This window comes from Phalangium opilio, unplaced genomic scaffold (assembly GCF_054372755.1).
Source record: "Phalangium opilio isolate 3A_F unplaced genomic scaffold, DU_Popi_V2 ptg000329l_1, whole genome shotgun sequence".
NCBI lineage: Eukaryota > Metazoa > Arthropoda > Arachnida > Opiliones > Phalangiidae > Phalangium > Phalangium opilio.
This window is the reverse complement of record NW_028324226.1, coordinates 5,064,432-5,078,505: the sequence shown is the minus strand read 5'-3', so window position 1 is coordinate 5,078,505 and position 14,074 is coordinate 5,064,432. Positions and strand designations below refer to the sequence as shown.

Sequence of the window (14,074 nt, the reverse complement as noted above, 5' to 3'; positions counted from 1 at the left end):
GAGGATTCTGACGGGAACTATTGTTCGCTATCTCTTTAAGAATGCCGGTGACCAGAAAAAGAATTTGTGAAGTTGAAGTTAAGGGAGTCAACCAGGCATTCATTTTAGGGGAGTAGTAGGGCCCTTCTTTCTAAAGAAGAAGCTATAAAAGAAAAGATAATCACAATCGATTATGCTCCAGAGAGAGTGAGGGAGAAGGAGTGAGGAGTGAGAGATGAATCTCTCTTTTAATCTTATTGAGAACGACGTCAGCCCCGTACTCTCTCTCTAGAGTCTCTTCTCTATTGCTTCTCTCCTCGTGATGTTGATGATATATTTGCCAGACAAAACTGTATTACTTGAAGCATAAGTTCATAATGTATGTTCCATAAGTTTGTCACTGGTTACTGAGAGCTTGTCGTGAAATGGCGTTGGTGAAACGTTCATAGATTTTTGTAAAGCAACGCCTGGTGAGGCGCTGTCAAAGGCGTAGTACAGACTAAATAGGGCTACATGGACTGAAAAACTAACCGAGTGTAGTCAATTCTGGCGTCGTTCTCGAACTAGCTCGACCTGTAAGTCTCTAGCATTACGAAGTATCGGAAGTATCATACTTATGGAACATATCTTATAAACTTATGCATGAAGTGAAATGTTCTGGCACTGTCTGTCTCTCTTTGATTATTTTTATTGTACTGTAGCAAAGGAGGCACACGGCGTTGTGCCCATCAGCCCGTCAGGAAATTTTTATTAGGTTTCGATCGGGCCGTCATTTTTAAAGATGGCGTCAATCGAAGCCCAAAAGCTATGAGGCCCGTCTATAGCATATAGGAAAACCAATATAATAAATATTAGCGAAACCTTATTATCCATAAAGGTTTTTTTACATTAATAACCGCCATTTTTTAAACCGGCAAAATGTCATAGTAGTTTTGTAAAGCGTCTATGAACCCATACCTGACAATTCTCATCCCATACGTTTTACTTCTAGCAGGGATAGATTTAATTTTAGAAGTAGGAATGGAGAACGGTTAGTATTTACTTCAGTCCGACTCATAGCCCAGTATAGAGCCCCTCCCTCCAACACTTAACGAAAAGTTTAAATTATCTTATTGGCTCATTTAAACTACGTTTTGATGACGTTGCTGACGGGGACGGCGAAAAATACGTAATTCCTTTTAACCTCTGTCGCTATGACCCACCTCTTCTTTCATACCCCTCCGTCCCGTGGAAGGGGGTCCGTCACTTTGACGCGCGCCCGCATTACTCTGTTCTCCATTCCTACTTCTAAAATTAAATCTATCCCTGCTTCTAGTTAATATACTTCTAATATTGATGGAAATTCAAATGTATCGCATCCTATTTATTCGTTCGACCTAAATCTAGTCTTATTCTTTTTGCTAACGCGTTACGTGTCACGCCGTTTTATTTCAAAGAGCAGGTGTTGTTCTTATTTTCTCAATCTATACAAAATCGCGGGCGTAAATGATTCAAGAAGAAAGACTGCTCATCTTTAAATATATATATCGTATATCCATCCATACGCCATAAGTTCATAAGATACTTTCCATAAGTTTGTCACTGGTTACAAACTGGAGCTTGTCATGAAGTGACGTAGGCCATAGTTTGTCGTAAAGTGACGCCTGGTGAGGCGCTGTCAAAGGCTTAATACAGACTAAATAGGAAGATGAAAGTCCTGCAAAACTAACAGAGTGTAGTCAATACTCGCTTGTCGTTCTCGAACCAACTCTCGGCGAGTCTCTAGCATTACGAAGTATAGAAAGTGTCATACTTATGGAACGTATTTTATAAACTTATGATACGCCGTCATACCTTACGCTTAGAGGGGTAGTATTTGACATTTCCTGGGCGTTTTGTCGTTTGTTTTTATTAAATATTAATTCAAATAATCCTAGTTTATGACTTCTCTTTGTTAAAAATTTAGTTTGGAAAGTGAATCTGAATTTTTAAAATATTGTCTAAAAACAAATATTGTCGGATATTATTAATATTGAATATTTTAGGGATTTCCTTTGTGATGTCATGTATTATTTAATACTTTGAGGTTCTTGACATAATTTTAAACGAAATTTTTTTTTATTTACCTAACGCTAAAAACCTTTTATAGAGTCCTAGACTTAGTAATGCAAGGGACTTACAGCTCGAGCTAGTTCGACAACAACAAGCGGATATTCCTTGCAGTCCCTTGTTCAACGCATGCAGGATAACTTAGCTAGTAAATAATAATTGGGTTAAATTTTAAGTCTAATGTACGTATAAACTTAGCCTTTTCCGATTAATTTGTTATCTTTAATTATGCACATAATGAGTAATGCTTTTCATCAATATTGATACGAGAAAGTTATATTGTTTTCCTTATCTATACTTTATCTTGTTAGCTCCCGAACCAAACGCCCCTTTGAAACAACACTTGCATCTTTCTGAATCTTGTGGTAGCTGGCGCCTTAGTAGGCGAGAGGTCATAGGGTTAAGTAGTATACCAACAGATGCTGTGTGTGTATGTACAGTCTCCGAAAACACGAGAATATATTTGAATACATAGTTTTCAGACTAGGAGGAGTAGTACAATTTACACAAGGAGGCCTGGCTTTTTACTCTACCAGGGTCTGGCTTCCTTGTGTTACAACTGAAGCCTGGCCTCCTTGTGTAAATGGTATGAATCCTCCTAGTCTGTATACATCAAGAGAAAGGGAAACAAGACCGGAACTGGGGGAAGGGAAGGGAGTGAATAAATTTGCATATTAAAGAGAATCGACAGATTGTATTCAAGATAAATAAATGTTAATCTCTTTACGAGTGAAAATAAGAGAAAAGGAGGAGAAAATTCCCACTTAAACAAAGCAGGCTTACTTCCTTGCTTGACGTGTTTCGCGCCTTAATTCTAGCGTTGGTATTCCTTTATATTACGGGGGCAACAAGTAACAAGGTTTCCTTCCGGACATGAAAGATGCATTATGCAAATTTAGATTAAATTAGGAAGTATTGCGATGTAATTTTATAAGTTTGCCAATATGAATTTAATTGGAAGCTTTCTGTGAAAGCTGACAAAGAAGTTTAGAATATTAATCAACGAAGTATGAAATTAAGCTATTGGAATATTTGCGTAATTTCTTTCCATTTTAATGGGATTTGACGTTGAAATTAAAAGGCCTTTTAATCGTCTGATTTTGACGGGTTAACCTATCGATTTTTTCTAGAATATATCTATACAGGGTGTTTCTGATAAGTCTTGCATAAATTAAGGGGGATGTTCATTGCGCGATTTTGAGTCGAAAATGCAATTTCTGTAACACTTTTCCGTCCGAGCCACTGTTTTCCAGTTAAGATTTGAGTGTGTTTTAGGGATGACCCCTTATTTAAATTAGAAATCATTGTCTTTCAGTTTCTTAACTAAATTTAAGGGATCATCCGTAAAATACTCCAATCATAATTCAAAATGTTATAGAAATTACATTTTGGACTCAAAATCACCCAAAGAACATCCCCCTCATTTTATTCTATCGGAGCCTCCGAAATGAACTAGGCCCATGCATGTCAAATTTTATGTGGGGAAATATCCAGTTTGTTAAGGAAAATATTTTCACCATATATGTGTACGAGATGGCGCTCACATTACCGTTGTGACAGGGGTCTTCCTTAAATTATCGTTGATATTTTAGGGGTCACTCATAAAATTTTATGATAGAGAAAAGTTTCATCCTAAAATTAACGTAAATGTTTTTGGGTCTCTTCACTTTTTATTGAATCATTTGGTTAGAATAGATTGTATGAAACCATGATTCTTTAAATAAAATTAGATTTTAAATTATTTCAATTAAAATAATTCAGTAAGAGTAATAAAACCGTATACGTACAATCCGCGACCTTGGCCCAAATACTTAAGCAGTCGACAGGGTCACGGGGTTGAACTTTGTTTATTTTACGGTCGTAAAACGGGAAAACACGGCGAACTAAATTAGTTAAAAAAATATTCTCGCTTCGCCACACGCATGGGCCTAGTTTATTTCGGAGGCTCCGATTCTATAGTAGATTAATTAATGTTTTCAAGAACTCATTAAAAGTGTTTTGATCTTTATATTGATCAGTATGGGTTTATAATATCACTCAATGCATGTTCTTATACACCTAAATGAGTACTTTACCTAGTATAGTACCAAAATTTACGTGAAAACCCAACAAACCCTCCTAGTTATAAAACCAGAAATATTTAAAAATAATCGGCTTTGATGAAATGCATTGAAATAATTTGATCTGTTTTCGTTATTTTCAAGCAACCGGTAGCAAAAAAAACCAAAACTGGGAGTGAACTTTTAAATGTTCAATTTTGAATTTCAGGGTTAGTTCTATGGAATTCCCGCATTTTCACCCTAAATATCCAAAAATACACCTAAGCGCATGAAAAAAAAATCTGAGCTTGTGGCGAAAAGCATCCATGCGAATGACTAGTTTGAGTGACTGCATACGCTAGAAGCGAGAAAACGAATTAACTTTGATCAATGTTCCACGACCCGTGTCAAATTTTAACTATCATCCCTCCCCAGTAACATATAGATCGAAAAAAGAACGTTATTTTCATAAAAGGCCAACTACCTAATAGGACACTTACTAGATTCACTTAGAGGGGTCGGATATTATTGCGATAAAACCTCTGTCTTTGGGGACTTGGCTTTAGGGCCTTGGCAATTCAAACTTGCTCCACCCCCAGCACCATTATGCTATTTGTTTCTGGTATATTTTTAGCACTAGTGGAACGTTGCATCACGTAGTACCGCCATGTCTTCATTGAAAGGTGTATGACAAGAAAAGGACGACGTCATAACTGTGCCGTTTCCTTCCGGATCTAGTCAAATATTATTTAAACCGCAATAGATATTTTTTTAGAAGTATACAAAGGATTTCTGTTTTATATATTCTACTTCATCAAAGGGACCTTCTTTGAACATTACTTTTCGGGCCGCCATTTTAAAAGATGGCGGCATGTTCAAACCCAAAAGCTATAAAGCCCATCTATAAAAACCAATGAAATCCCTCAGTTTGAAAGACGTCAGAATTATGAGGCGTGACCCACGAATAGTAAGTTCTCAAGTCCGGGCCACAAAACCCGCATAGAAAATAACTAAGGAGATATTCATGCACAATGATTCCAACTAGCTGTATGCATTCTTGATAAAATCATGCGAATTATCCCTTTATAAATGAAGGAATTTAATAATATTAAAAGGAGTGATTTGTATATTGATGCTAAATGAATGTTTGGAGAAATTAATTGAGTATGACATTAATTGTAGGGCGCTGTCTGCAAGCGTCCAACCCCACTCACACGTATATATATAGCAACTCCAATCGACTTTTATAGTTGGAAGAGGATTTTTGATTTGAAGCTCGCCAGGGGAGTTACCAGTTTTAATACTTAACTTTTTTGCCGGAAGTTAGTCCTCCAAAATTTAAAAGCCTTGTCAAAACTTCGACATTGCATTATCGCTTCTGAAACTAGCTGAGCAGTGAACACTACTAGCAGGGAGCAGTTGGAAAGGAGACAAATTGTACGCGCGCTTTTCAAACTGAGGGGAAAGAGGGAGATGTTGGAAACTTGGCGATAATTTACCACGTGGCAAGCACCATCTTACTCCCCGAAACTCGCACTACAAACTTCCCTCTAGTGAAAATCTAGGTAAGGAAAAAAGCAACTGTTATAGTTGCCTAATCAGTATGAGAGTTTTTTAAATAGTACATTTTTTGTTGGAGAGAGGGCGCAAAATAGTAGCTCAGTATAAAAATAGTAACCCACGTGACAACATGAACCTTCTATATAATGAACCAGAATCTTAATGGCGGATCCCATGTTAACGTTTTCTTGCTAAAGTGTCCCAAAATAATAATGAAAAAAGCTAGCAGACGACAAAGTCTTGGAGAAAGACTGTACAATGTAAACAAGTAAAATGGCCGCTTGGTCTCATTTTGTTAAGCCTTGAGTTTAATGTTAATTATTTTTTGTTGCATCTAAATAAGTTTAATTTAGAAATTAAAAATGGGAAATAAATGAATATTTGCGTGTTTGGATAATGTAAAAGTGATTCAGGGAAATTAAAATGTGAAGAAATACGTTTGTACCCTTCCCAAAACCGTCACGTTTGTTAACTTTGTACCGCGGTGCGTGTACCCTGCGAAATTTGGGGGCAACTGCGCACAAACGTTGTTAGCGGGGGAAAAATCTCCTAGTTTCTGGTCGTCCTAGATTGATGGTTCATGAAATACCCCACAATTCGCTGCTCCTTTTTGAACTCCTCCCTGGTACGAGCAACGATCCCAAGTCGCCCGGGCCCTTTTGGAAATAACTTCTCGACTAAATTAGATGGTTGGTGTCAAAAATGGGGTAATAAAAAATGCGCTTAAACAATTCATGGGAATATTTATTCCCTCTTATCCCCCACCTGCCTGCCTCTAGTGATTTTTAAAAGTTTCTCCGCGCGGCGTCCCCCATTTACTGACCAGTAATTTTAGCAATAATTAGGGGGAGGTCACACGACAAAGCTTAAAGGCTATTAAAAAAGGTCAAAGGTCAACAGGCTTAAAATAAATTTTGGGGGTGGGATATTAATTTAAACCTAGGAAGGGATGGATGTAAGGATGAGTTTTGTTCAGGAGGAGGAGGCGGATACTACAGCGTTTTTCGTGAAGAGAGTGAGTACCTGCATAATAAAAATGGAAGAGCTAATTTGCATAGGAATTTGTAATAAGGTGTGCCTACGCAGCCGTGACAGGAGAGATTCTATATAACGAAGGTAGATATTCATTACGTGAAGTAAAACATTTCTATTTTAATGATTGATGGCGTTACAAGCTCGCGTTTTTAATTGCAAGGTAATTATTTGATGGAATGTTATGTAAATATGTGTATCAGTAATTTGCCTTCTCTATATTACCGACTTATAGCATACCATAATTTTACCATTTTAAATTACCTATAATTGTTTGTCATTGATTGTAGTGTATCATAAGATATGTTCCATAAGTTTGTAATGAAGTGACGTAGGTGAAACGTCATAGATTCTCGTTAAGCGACGCCTGATGAGACCCTGTCAAAGGCTTAGTACAGACTAAATAGGAAGATGAACTGCAAAACGTGTAGGCAATTCTCGCGTCGTTCTCGAACTAGCTTTGTCTCTGGCATTACGAAGTATAGAAAGGAACATACCTATGGTATGATAGATAGTCATCCAAGATGGCGGCCAATTACCCAAATCCAAAATTTCCTCGCTAAATTTTCAGACTATACATCTTTTGACTTAACTACAAGGGTAGTTGTTTATTTCAGGTAATGTACTTCTGAATTCTTGGCGGTTGGGGGGATGTTTAATATTAAAGAGCGTGTCAAAAAGCGTGCGACGCGAACTTAACATTCACTCTTGCTTAAAACATTCATAAAACTAACGAAATTAATGAAAATTTTTGTGGAAAAATGTGAAATTAAAAGTGAAGGCTCTGTGTGTGTGTGTAACTTGGAAAAAACCTCAAAATTCCCGTGGAGTTAGCCTCGCCCAAGCTGCTAAAATAGTAGAACACTTTTACAAAAGCGGACTTTATTTGTTTTGAAAAGCAGTATAATATTTCCATCGTCATAGATTCGAGGTAAAGCGACGCCTGGTGAGGCGCTGTCAAGGCTTAGTAAAGATTAAATGGGAAGATGGACTGCAAAACTGACCGAGTGTAGACATGCAATTCTCGCTTGTCGTTCTCGAACTAGCTCGAGCTGTAAGTCTCTAGCATTACGAAGTACTTAGGGAACATATCTTATAGACTTATGCTTTATCCTGTATACTGCCTGCATAACATTCGGTTTAATTATCCCGTCATATTGGAAAATGGCTTTCAGAAAAGTATCTTGAACATGCTGACTTGATATTTTTACATTTTAAAAGAAACTTGTTTACGAGAAATATTTCCTAATATAAATTTAAATATAGTACTCAAAGAAACGCCTTTCTTGTTTCTCAATATAAAAGTTTGCATAACACAATCAAATGTTGCTTTTTACTTTTGCGCTCTTTAGAGCAGCGAAAGTATTGTTCTGACCTCTGTTGGCTGGACGGCTGGCTGGATTTGGTGTAACCGCATAATAAGTTTCGTCATAAATAAACTTTTCAATTTCAAATTTCCCGCGAATTTTCGACTCGAAATTCACCCGTAGTTCACCTCACACCTCATAGGTGGCGTAACGTATTTAATTTCAATTGAAATTATTTTTCTGTCGGCGCCGGGCCTCGAACCCGCAATGTCCCAATCCATACGAGACGTCAGTGAAGACGCCCGAGCGCGCGCCTTACCACGAAGCCACGCTTGCTTGTAATATAGAGCCAGATAAATTATAGTGAAGAGAAGAGAGAGGTACAACGATACGGACCCCCCCCCCCCACCGCCCCGACGCCCGCCACGAGACGAGAGAGAGAGAGAGAGAGAGAGGACCGCCCCCCCCCCACCTCCCCGACGCCCGCCACTGGATGCTGTCGAATATATATTGTATCGCGCTAGAGGAGGAGAGATCCAAGAGACAGACAGACTTCGCACGCGCGCCAGACTGCCTTTAGCGCTGTGTTCCTTGCAATTTTTTTTGCTATTTAATAATTATTATATATCTTTTTAATCCTAGGCAAGATTAGATTTCTACTTGGGAACATAAACATTACAATTAATACTATCATATTAATCAAAAAAGAAATTAAAGTTCTCCCCGACTGAAGGCGCGATAAGCAGAGAGAGTTTTCTAATTTCACCAATGATATCGTTTTTGAAGAATCGTCTGCTTAAAAGTTAGGGAGGTTGATTTACTAATAAAATTAAATGTATTGAGTCAGCGTTGTTGATTTACTAATAAATTAAATGTATTGAGTCAGCGTTTTAAAACTATAACTAGTTTGGGACGGAGGTATCATTGCTCACTATTTGTTTGGCAAGTTTAAAATTAAATGATCACTTAACGGAACTGACATAAAATAATAGGTAGATTCTTTGCAAAATTAACTAATCATTTTGGCAGTTTCCGCTCTCGCTGGGTTCATGATTCATCTACTAATAACGTGATAATTATAAAAATAAAATCCACAACTCAAAGATATAAAATGAAATTTATGATCAAATTGAAACTAATTTCAATCAACGACAAACGGAATCAACTAATCATTTTGGCAGTTTCCACTCTCGCTGGGTTCATCGACTAATAACAGTTACGTAAGTGATAATTATAAAAATAAAATCAACAATCTCATAAAATCAACAACTCAAAATATAAAATGAAATTTATGATCAAAATGAATCTAATTTCAATCAACGACAAACGGAATCAACATGTTCATCTCTCCATCCACGGAAATATGAAATTTCTACATGAAACATGAAAGTGCTATCAACCTAACAATTTTTAGAAATGTAATTTTAATCAATGAAACATACTCATTTAAAGTTAACTAATTATAAGTCGATAATTTGATTATTATATTAAAAAAAATTATATTATTTAAGTAATAAATTTAACGATGGTGTTGATAGTACCAATAGAGTATTCAAGGATTGATTACGTTAATATCAACGTATCAAACAAAAAGTATTTAATTATAATTTGGAATTTCAATTTAAATTTATACAGTTTTTTAAATGCCCATTGAGATTCAGAGTCTGTCACTGAATGTTGAAGATCTCCAGTCTCTGCCAAGTGATTTAAATTTTCAGACCCTCTCTTTGGGAAAGGGGGAATTAAATTAACGAGACTTACAAACTGACCAAGTTTTCACCATAATAACAATAACCTCATGAAGGACAGTATAAATAATGAGTTTAAACAAACTTTTCACCATAATAACAATAACCTCATAAAGGACAGTATAAAATAGTGACTTAAATGAAGTTAAATCTGAATTACAATCTACCTCATTAAGCTCAACCAAACTGTTACAAATGCATAGCGCAATATTACAAGTTGCCAATGATCTTCGAATTTTATTGTTAAACCCTCACATTATCTTAAGACTCATACAGTCACTGGGTTTTAATCCCACGGGAGAGTATTGCTATATTCGTAATTCCCGCCTATTCCAAACACAACCTAGATGGCGCCCATCCTCAGATATCGATTGATTGTAACCCCCATTTTCTAAGCATAAGATATAGGAGAGAACCAAGAGCATTCGGAACGTTCGCCCTAGAAAATTTCCGTAGAAAGTTTCTCTCGCTTTAGTGACGTCATAGTGTTCCACTATTTCGGGGAGAAGAACCTGAGAGGAGACTTATACTATTTTTAAACTCGTCTGTCTTTTTAAGTTTGGACTTCTAGTTTTATTCATTAATATTATTATTAAAAGTGCTATAAGCATGTTGCATTATAGAGTTAATAAAAAGTATTTGAATTTGAATTATTATTATATTATTATATTATTATTATTATATAATTATTATATAATTATATATATATATATTGTTCACAAACAAAATTTACTCTATTATTTTACTCTATTATATATATATATATTTAATCAAAATATATAATTTAACTAAAATATATAATAATGCAAACAATAATTATAGTGAACACTATTTTACACTCAAATCTTAATATTAAATATATATAAATATAAATATATAATCAGGATTAATAATATATTAACATAAATATTAATATTGATGTTAATATTTATATTCATCCGGATGAAATATTTATTATTAAATACACATATTAAGATTTAAGTGTGAAATAGTTCACTATAATTATTGTTTACATTAATATATTTTAGTTAAATTATATATTTAATTTAAATTACGTACTTTGGTTAAACTAGATATAATTTAGTAGAATAACATATTTCAGTAGAATTTTAAATATTGTAGTGAAATATATTTCAGTATAGGTATTGTAACTATTATTAGTAATGAAGGTATTGTCAGAAGGGAATGATGGTATTATACTACGATTATTGTGTTTAACATGCGTAATTTTCTAAATATAAATTATGATTTTTCTGAAATTAGAAAAAAAGTTATTTTGAGATCTGTAAATTTTAATTTTAAAAAACTTTTTGGTTTACAATTTTTGGTTGACAATTTTTAGGTTATAATTTTCTACATCTGAGATTTTAAATTTTTAAAAGTTTTTGGTTTACAAATTTTTAAGTTACAATTTTTTTCATCTTTTTCTCTTTCTTTCTGTCCTGAGACTGGATTTTTTTCCTTTCATTTATGAAATTCATTCTTATAATTGTTCTTGGGAGATTTTGGAATGTTTAAATTGTTATCACAGTTTTCTTTTGAATGACTATCACATACGGAAGGAGCCGAGTTATTCTTCAACGAGTCCAATTTGGGAGTATTTGGAATATTTAAATTCTTATCACAGTTTTCTTTGGAGTAGGAATTACATTTATTGTCGAGCAATAAGGAAGGAACTGCATTCTTCTTAAAGTATCTTCTAGGCTTTATATTTAGAAGTTTAGATTCAAAATCAGACTCAAAATCTTCAGTTGCGAAATGTAACGACCAAACTTTCGAGTATTTTGTATTAATTTTCTCTGTTTTAATCTTCTCTATCCACCTCTTACGAACCCACGTTTCAACAGGAAACTTGTGATAAGAAACGCCGGTGATTTTGGTTTTCATGACGTTGTTCACACAACCAACTACTGTCACACAGTTGTAGCCCGGCATTTTAAATATCTATTATTTTAAATTTTGTTATTTCAATTCCAATTATTTAAAACAAAATGATTATCATGCTTACAAAATCTAAGCCTTGCCAGGACGATGCAACGCAGCATCGGTGACTCGGCGAGCGCCGTGCGTAGAAACCAAGAGACCTTCCTACGCGCCTCAACCATGCCTCAGCAGTCCAAAAAAACTTTGAATTTTGAAACGCGAAACTCGAGTCAGAAGTTCAAAACCAGAGAGAATTTAGAACTAAAAAGCGCTTCCAAAGGGTGGTCGTGGTGCTCTCTCGGCTCTCGCGAGGAACTTCTTTAGTGGAACACTACTACGTCATCTTAGGGGGGCGCGCGCTCTCAACCCTCCCAACCAGCCACCGCGAAATTCCCTTCCAAAAACAGGCTCTATACTCTAACCTTATAGTGCCTGCACGATTTTGACCGACCTTGGGAGAGAACACTCCTCACTTCTTTATCCGCACTCAAGCGGCATCCTTGCCACCCAATGTAACGAATGACCATAATCATATGGTAGAATAAATCTTGGATATTGATTAGTATATCTCGCCTAATTAATCCACCAAGACTTGAACACTACAGTTAATTACTTATTTAATTAAACTGTAAACCAAATTCTTACTAGATTGGTTTTATTCATAATCGGAATGCTATTTTATAAACAATGGAAAAAAACCTGAAAATTTTAAATTTGTCGGGGTCAATGAATATAGTAATACTAATTCTAGTCACTAGAGGGCGCGCAAAAGTGTAATCTGGCCGGGGCCATCTTGTTTTAAACAGAAGGGTGTAATTCTTTCTATAGATAACCTCTAGTAACAGTTTAATTCGATAACATAAAAAATTCGATATTATTTTGGGATAGTTCTGGATTTTTATTTTTTATTATTTTTTTTGTTAAATAAAAATAGAAGCCTTATTCTTATGTTTTGACAATTTATCTAGTTTGTTGGGAACATCCTGGGTGATCACCCCGGTCGTTACGTAAGAAGTGGATTAAACTGACGTTCCCATAAACACGCGTACCTGTTTTACGGGTCCAGTAATTTTTTTGGGGAAAATTATCCATACCGCTGCTTCTTCTCCATAAGCTAAAGGATAGGTTTGATAAATTTTTTTCCTATGAAATCCTATGTTTTTGAACCTGTTCTATATTATCCTATAATTTCATGAAAGGTCCTATAATATCTTATATTTTTGACTTAGTCGAAGTTTTCGTATAGTTTAGCATCAAATTTATCAAAATTTAGTTTTCTCTTTTATGATCGAGATCACATTTGACTAGACACCAAAATTGCAGAGCTCGCTCAGGATTATTTATATATTAAATTTAATTAATATCCATCGTTTTAAAAATTTTTTTTTAATATTTTTTCGCTCGGGGAAGGGGTCAGTAGCCTTTTTGTATAGTTAGTGGTATGGCTGAAATTATATTATTAATAATAGTTAAATTCATTTTATAATTTAAACTATATTTGATACTGACATCGATCTAAAGACAATATAATACGGACCAAATTTGATGAACTGGTGACAAATGTCCACTTTAAAAATTAGCTTGACCAGTTTAAAAATAAAATTATTTGGGGTCTACTGGCCCTTAATTTAAAATATTTTAAGTGCAAGGCCATTGACCACTTAATAAGTGCTTTTGTTTTACTGGTCACGTGTCCAGTTACCTGAGCGAACCCCACCCCACGCCTACATTATGGAATAGGTCTATTAGACCGCACATTTGATTACTTCGGAACGTTCTCGTTTAATTCATTTCTGATTACTACAATACACGCTGTTTCAATTTGACATAGACAATTTTTTTTTTTTTTATTTTTTTAGTCAATATCAAAATTTGAAAACTTGTTTCGCCCCGTGCCACCAAAAATTCTTTTTAGGGAAAGAAAAAAATGTGATTTCATTTCCCTGTCGAACGAACGAACGAACATTCGACCTCGACTCCTTTTCTATTCTACTTAAAACGAAGCCGGGCGGCGGGCGCATTTCGAGGGAAAAATGGGAACTTAAAGGCAAACGATATTAAAAACCTTTTTCCGATGGATTTATCTCGACCAAACGGGCAAAGTGCCCCGCCCTGCTTAGTAATATACACACACATTATAGTAGACATATGCCTTACAAAGAATACCCAAGCCCCATTCAGACTACACTAAAAAGAATCTTCCATTCATGTCGGTGAAGTCAACGACTGCGCGTAAAAGATTCGCGGGTTTAGTTTGAAAATGTTCTGTTTCGTCTTGCAGTGTGCCAGTGTCCAGATGGTACCACCTAGTTAGCGCCTTTTCTTTAGCCATAGCCCAGTCGATTAGGGCCGTCGAGAGGGGGGGTCCGTGCCTTTTCTTTAGCCATAGCCCAGTCGA

At 35.5% G+C, this 14,074-nt stretch overlaps 2 protein-coding genes and 1 long non-coding RNA gene across 5 annotated transcripts in view; 2 read left to right on the top strand and 1 right to left on the bottom strand.

Annotated features, from left to right (window-relative positions):
- The window catches only part of LOC149610465 (uncharacterized), a 123,220-nt gene that overhangs the window by 44,340 nt on the left and 64,806 nt on the right, over positions 1-14,074 (top strand). The gene's annotated exons all lie outside the window — the stretch shown is intronic.
- Positions 8,476-10,403, top strand: LOC149610467 (uncharacterized). Of its 2 annotated transcripts, none has more exons than XR_016376507.1 (2): positions 8,476-8,923; positions 9,035-10,403. It is a non-coding gene; the product is annotated as an uncharacterized LOC149610467 (long non-coding RNA). The 2 variants fall into 2 exon arrangements; XR_016376508.1 differs by having other exon boundaries at positions 8,476-8,947.
- LOC149610466 (uncharacterized) lies at positions 11,025-12,117 on the bottom strand. The gene is made up of 2 exons (XM_089858866.1): positions 11,762-12,117; positions 11,025-11,697 (listed from the first exon to the last, which is right to left on the bottom strand). Exon 2 carries the CDS (start codon positions 11,686-11,688, stop codon positions 11,218-11,220), a length of 471 nt encoding a protein of 156 aa, XP_089714992.1. The 5' UTR covers positions 11,689-11,697; positions 11,762-12,117; the 3' UTR covers positions 11,025-11,217.

Coding starts and splice junctions, on each gene's coding strand:
- LOC149610466 (XM_089858866.1), bottom strand. CDS start 11,688: ATGCCGGGCTACAACTGTGTGACAGTAGTTGGTTGTGTGAACAACGTC.